This window comes from Monoraphidium neglectum (genome assembly GCF_000611645.1).
Source record: "Monoraphidium neglectum strain SAG 48.87 unplaced genomic scaffold scaffold00722, whole genome shotgun sequence".
Taxonomy (NCBI): domain Eukaryota; kingdom Viridiplantae; phylum Chlorophyta; class Chlorophyceae; order Sphaeropleales; family Selenastraceae; genus Monoraphidium; species Monoraphidium neglectum.
In genome coordinates, this window is record NW_014012906.1 from 10,968 (window position 1) to 17,560 (window position 6,593).

At 65.6% G+C, this 6,593-nt stretch overlaps 1 protein-coding gene across 1 annotated transcript in view; it reads right to left on the reverse strand.

The window, feature by feature from the left end:
• Nucleotides 1-1,481, reverse strand: part of MNEG_4993 (Protein PRY1) — a gene marked incomplete at both ends in the record, with an annotated part of 6,263 nt that extends 4,782 nt beyond the window's left edge. The window contains 3 exons of the mRNA XM_014046533.1: nucleotides 412-540; nucleotides 853-912; nucleotides 1,194-1,481. Coding sequence (XP_013901987.1) covers nucleotides 412-540; nucleotides 853-912; nucleotides 1,194-1,481 — 477 coding nt within the window. The remainder of the gene's footprint in view (nucleotides 1-411; nucleotides 541-852; nucleotides 913-1,193) is intronic.
• Between the last annotated feature and the right edge of the window lie 5,112 nt (nucleotides 1,482-6,593).

The following is a 6,593-nucleotide window of genomic DNA, read 5'->3' on the forward strand; positions in this document are numbered from 1 at the left end:
GAGCGGCGCACATGCATGCGGGCCCAACGCACGCACGCGCTCATCCAGTCCGCCGCACGCCCTCCACTCGCGCGCCCAGGCTCGGCGTGCGGGCGGCCGTTGCCATGTACTGATCCAGACGCCGCCCTGCCGCCCTCGCCTCCCGACCACTGGGCCGGAGCGGCGCCCTTCACGCAGCTGCACAGCCACAGAATTGCGCGCAGGTCCTTGCACACATGACGCGCAGCTGCACAGCCGTGCACACGTGCGTACACGAGCACAGCACTTTTGCCGTCGTCGGCCTGTTGGGACCTCTCCGCACAACGCTTGTCCCGCTTCGAACAGGCAGCACTTAACACCACCCCGAATGCATGCACACAGCGTGCCTGCGATCAATGGACTGGACACGCACGGCGCCCTCGCACGACGCACCTCCGCCACGGCCTGCGGCCTCTTGAGCTTGAGCCAGTACTCTGGGGCGGCCGCCTGCAGCGCCGCCAGGTGCGCGTCGGGGGAGCCCGGGTCGAAGCGGTCGGCCCGCCAGTGCAGGTAGACGTGGACCTGCGGTGGGTTCGGTTGGGCATTGCACTCAATGCCTGGCGTACAGTAGAAGGGCAACGAGAAACCAAACCCCAACAGTCTGCCACAACGTTTACTGAACAAAGTTGTCTACCGGCGATGGACGCGCGTGGTTCACAGGACAGCCCCAGACCATAGCAAGCCAGCGGTTTGCCGCTTCTGGTCCGGCCGGCCGGAGCGGGCAGGAAGTCAGCGGCCGCAGCTGGGCGGCTGGGCTGCAGCGGGTGGGGCGGCCAGTGAACTGTTGATATGAAGGAACTATTGATATCAAGGAGATCGATCTCGTACGCCCACCAGGAGCACCAGGGCGTCGTCCTCCTGCAACTCTATCAGGGGCTGGTTGTAGATCAGGGCCTGGCCAGGCGGCCGCGGTTAGTTGGGGCAAAGGTCGAGTCACGCGAGGGAGGACAGAAGTGTGAGCGGGAGAAGATGCGCAAAAGCACCAGAGGGGCGAAGGAGGCGCTGGGCTCTTGCCAAGGCTGACTTGCGCTCGGCGGCGCCAGCGGGGGCTGGAGCGCTGCGGGCGGGGGACCATCGCTGCGGCATCGGCCATGTCCAGCAGGTACGTGTCGTTGCACGGATGCTACCCTGAGACCACACAATCAAAACGAGAGGCCGAGATCAACGAAGCACACCTCGACATCGGTGTGGAGGCTGGCCAGCACCCTGACCCGCCCCGCCGCCGCAGCCGGCAGCGTTGACAGCAGCCGGCGCTGGGCGCCGACGGCGAACGCCTCCGCGGCCGCGACCACCCCGGGGTGCAGGGCGTCTGACTGGCGGCCGCACGCGCGGCGGTGGGCCCCCCGCAGCAGAGGGGCGGAGCCGCGCGCGCCAGGCGCTGCAGTGACAGTCGCCGCGTCCAAGCCGGCGGCGGCGCCGGCGGTGTCTCCTGAGGGGGTCCATGCGGCGGCGACGTCGCCCATGCCTGGTACAATTGAGAGGGGCGATGCGGTGGCAGCAGCGGCGGGCAATCATGTTATTGGCTGTGACGTATCCATTCGGCAGCTTGAAACCTGATCTGCTGGGGCCAAAGCCGCACCGCACCCGGACTGCTGGCCTTCTGATTGTGCTTGACGTGCACACACACGCCTCTCCTGGCCCCGAACAGCCCCTGAACCTGGCCGGCCTGTGTAAAAAAAGCGAGCAAGCTACCAAACCCCCAAGCGTCCGCCTGCTTGCCCGCCAGCCCGCCAGCGCACCCGACGCCGCAAACCACGGGGCCGTCATGGCCGCCGTCTCGCGGCTCATCGTCAGCAGCTTCCGCGCAGCTTCCGCCTTGACCCCGCCACCCCAGCCCTGGGTCGCGTGGTATGAAATGAAGCCCGCGATTGCATCTCCAAATCCCGCCACGGCATCTTCTTGGCAAACATCAGCGGAGACGTCGCCGCGGGAGGCGGGGCGGGCGCCGCCAGCCGCGCCGGGGGCGCCCGGCGGCGGGGCTGGGGGCGGGGCCGTCTGGGCGTGGTTGGCTCCGGGGATCAGGATGGACGGGCGGTGGGCGGCGGCAAAGCTGCTTGACAGAGGAGGGCCGGGTGCATGGGGCCGGGGTGGGGCAGGGAGGTGAGGGCGGGCCTCTTGGCGGGCCAGCCAGGGCGTGCACTGCAGCTACGCCCGCTGCGCAACGGCGCAGGCGACTGTGCACAGCTCACCAGGCCCCCCGACGGCCCCAGCGGCTCGCTGCCGCAAGGGACAGTGGCCCCCAACGGCGTGCGTGCTTGCGCATGTGCATGAACGTCAGCAGGCGGGGGGCGCCGCCGTCCTACCGACCTAGGGCCAGCCTTTGCGGCCAGGCAGGCCGACGAGTAGAGGTGTCGCGCCAGCCAGGGCCACCGCATTTGACCATCCAGCTCCCCTCCCAGGACCAACAAGGGCCTGGCCGCAGGCGCCGGCGGTCAGCGAGCGGGGCGCTCATACAAAGCGGGTGGGGCGGAGGCGGCGGGGTGCGGAAGTCGGAGAGGCGGCTTGGGCCGCTGGGGGGTGGGGGGCAGGCGTACGTCAGTGAATGCTACCCCAGCAATGAGGCTTATTGCGTGTGACCAAGAAGACTGATGGGATTTATTGAGCCTGGCATAGGTGCAGGATTTCACGGAATTGTTGTTGGCGTCAAGGGCGGCGGGGGTATGGCAGAACCTGCAGCTGGCCGCTCCGCATGATTTCGAAAGCAATGGCCACTTTCGGCACACCTGCCCCAGTCCTCGGTGTTGACCGTGTCGTGCCTGACATAATCAATGTTGAAGACGGCCGCCAACATGATGGCCCCGGCAGCCGACCTGCACACGCACGGTGGCGGGCGCGATGATCTACTCCTCGCTGAAAGGAATGGGTTGAGCTGATTGCCGGCGGCATTGGTTTACGCGGACGGAGTGCAGCGCAACAGGGCGTTGGTCAGGTCTTGTCGCTCGGTACGGTGGCGTGACCGCCTCCAAGCCCCCGGCAGGCGGCTTGCCCCCAGCGGGTGAAAAGCAGCACACTCTGCTGCTTTACCCCGCCGAGCGACCAGCGGGGCGGCGCGCACTTGCGGCTGGACGCCAAGCCAGCCGGCAGCGCGCGGCGGCCAGGCCCACCTGAACATGACGTCACTCAGCAGTGCCCCAGCGACGCTGTGGGCCAGGATGTACATGTTGGTGACGCGGCCTGGAGGGTGGGGCAGTGCCCCGGCATGGCGCAGCTGGGTGGGCTCACCAAGCACTGTCTTCATGCATGTATGAGCGGGATTATGGCAGGGTGGGGACCTTAACTCCCCTGTATGGAGACCTGAACTGCGTCTGCACCCCTAGTCGCTACTAGGGGCCCTGATAGGGCCCGCTCGCCCCCCTTTCAGACGCCTGCAGGGGATGCGCCGCAGCCGACTCCTGTTCGCGCCCCACGCGCACGCGTCCACGTCGCACCCCAGCTCGTGGCGCGCCCGCGGAACCCGGCCGCCTCCGCCGCCGCGCGCGCGCCGTCGACGGCGGCCGCTGCGCGGCCACTCCTTATGATGGCCTCCCCCAGCTCTGCCTGGCTCATGCCCGGGCGCCCCAGGTCGCGGGCCATTGCCATATAATCAATGGATGCGACAGCCACCCACAGGCGCACGCCGGGGGCCCGAGCCTCAGGGGGGAAGATAGCGGAGTGTGGTGGAGGTGGGGGGGGTGTAGGATACTAGGACGGAGGGACAAGGCCTGATCAATATCTGGGTAGGGACGGCGGCGGACACTGTTGCTGGAGTCGTAGAGTGTAACCAGATGGTTTGAGGACGATCACTTGGGTGCACACGTTTGCCTGCGACAGGCAGGCAGGTTCGACCACAACCGCCACATAAAACCTCCACCAGGTGCGCGGGCCCGCAGCTGACCAGGTGCGCCGCACAGCTGCTGCCCAGGGCCCCGCGACCCGCTTCGCACCATTACGGCGTCTGCCAGGGGTTGCAGTGACTCAGGGGGCAGGCCAAACCCTGGCGCCATGACGAGGAGGCACTCCGTCTCGGGGGGCGCCGTGCTGCCGGGTTTGGGGCCTGCACGGCGGCAGGATTGGGGTTAAGGGGTGGGGGTGCTTGTTGATGATGGTGGTGGTGCGTGGGGGGTCCACTATTTGTAAAGCTCGACTTGCTGGTTCGCCGCTTGGAGCTGGAATTCAGGGCCTGCCTATGTATCTCCAGCAACGAGGCGGGCATCTAGCCGCTGCACTATTGCGCATGTGTGTCATTGGATTATGCACGGGCAGGCAGGCCGTACCTAGGATGAGGTGGGGCGGAGTAGCAGGCATAACAGGGGCGGGCCCAGTGCGCCCAGGGGTCGCGGGCGAGGCCTGGCGATCTGGGCCGGAGCCGGCCGATGCAGATGCATTGTTGACAGCGCGCATGCGCATCCAGCTTTGGTTTCTGCTTGAAATCACAGGGGTGTGGGGCCTGCAGTGTAGTGCGAGGCAGACATGAAGACAGAGTCCAACTGTCGGGGCGGCTGGTGGCGCTCTGCAGCACGGCACAGAAGGCTGTGCAGTGGTTTCGAGCCTGAGCGTACCTGAAGAATGGTCTTTGCATGCCCCCTAGGACCGCAGGCCCGGATTGGAACGATACCGAGCGAATGGCGACCCGCGACATGGCTCGAGACTGATCAACGTGACCGTGTGCGTGGCAGCACAGGCAGACACAACAATTTAGAAGCTTTTCTTCCTGGTACATCCCCCGTGCGTTGCGAGTTGCTCGATCGGGTCTTCTGCAATTATGATGACACATCGCGACTGTGCCGACACCGATGGTCCGCTGCCCCATTACCGTCCAAGGCATGGCGCGGCGTGATCCCTTGTCCACCTCAGGGCGCGGTGTCATGTTCAGGTGTGACAATGTTAGTGCATGCACATTGACAATGTGCATGCAGGTGTGACAATGTGCATGCAGGTGTGACAATGTTAGTGCATGCGCATTGACACGCGTGCGCGTCTTGTGGCGTACATGGAGTCCCCTCGTGAGCCCCCCAGGGTGTTGACCGCACGGCAAGCGGCCGCTTCCCACAACAGCCCAGCGGCGCGCGCCTGTAAACTCTGAGAGATTACAACTAACTGTGTTCCGGCGGCCTTCAGCGTGCTGATGCTGCGCTGATGAGGGGTAGTGCCCACGCGCGATTAAAGCAGCCCAGCATTCAGCCCGCCGCAACTGTAATGAGGAGTGTGCGCTGCACACAAGCACGCCCAAATGCCCCTGCACCTAGCTTGAACCGAGCAGACCTGATGGGTGAGCAGCTGCAGGACGCGGCGCGCAGCAAAGTTCATGGTCAGTTACATGATTTCAACATAAAAGCAGGAACTCCACGCCCGGCAAGCGGCGCTGTCAAGCCTGTGCTGCGCATCTCTGCGCCCCAGAAATGGGCCCCAAAAACATGCGAGGGGCAAGGTGCACTAATTCCATTAGCAGCAGAGGAATGGAAGGCCGCTGACGGGCAGTGCTGGGGGTGTGCCCACAGGCATTCACCTATGCCGGTGGCACAGACAACAACCAGTGGCCGCGGAGCAGGCCGGTAGCGGCTAAAGTCCACCTGACATCGAACACTCCGGAAACCACCGCTAGCCGCCGCGAAACACGCAGGTCAAAAGCAAACTCTGCAAAAAGTTGAAAAAGAGACAGCCCGCCGAGCACCGCGCACAGCTTTGAACAGATTGTGCAAGTGGGCATTTCCGCACACCCCCCTCGAAAGCGCTCAACAACATTAGCGCCCTAGCCCTCCCAAGCCGCGCCGTCGCCGGCGTCGCAGGCCCGCGCGGCGCCGACTCGGCACTTGCTGGCACATGCCGGGCAGCTGATGAGAAGTAGAGCCGCTGAACCCCTCCGCGCAAGGGGCCACGGAGACTCAGCGCTTGGCGGTCAAAACACGCGAGATTAGAAATGAGATCACTTCAGCTAGTGGTACACGCACACAGAGAGGAGCAAGCCGACGAGTTGTCCCGAAAAGACAGGCGCGCAACTAGGTGCGCCTGCCGCCACCCGGTCGTCCGCAGCGGCAGGCAGCTTGCCGCAGCCCAGGGGCCACCACGGGGGGCCTGTGGATGCGCAGCCATGCAGTGCTGAGGGGCACTTGCGCTGCCATTGGGCCTCAATGGCCGCCGCTGACGCTGACGCCATCACCATGGCCTCCGCGCTTACTCGCGCCCGCGCACTGGGATGGTGACCTTAATCGGCACCGCCGTGCCGCCGCCGCCGCAGCTGCGGCAGCGCATGTAGCCCGTGTGCGTGCAGGAGTTGCAGCCGGCGTCGCCGTCCGACCAGCGGGTGCACATGCAGGGCTCGTAGCCGCGGCCGTTGCACATAGGGCACGGGCGGCGGTTGGAGGCCTCGTTGGCGAGGCGCTCCTGCAGGTTAGTGGATGTGTGGGGGAAGGGAGGGGGTTAGGCGCGGTGGTTGCAGCGGCGCTGTCACAACATGTGCTGACGAGTCGCTTGCTGCCCACGGCGGACCGCGACAAGCAGCCCGTGCCGACGCACTGATGAATAAGAGTGATTTTCAAGACCGACACATTTTCAGGCTGCAGGGCTGGCTCTGAAGGCAAGGCCACAGGGCCGCGTGC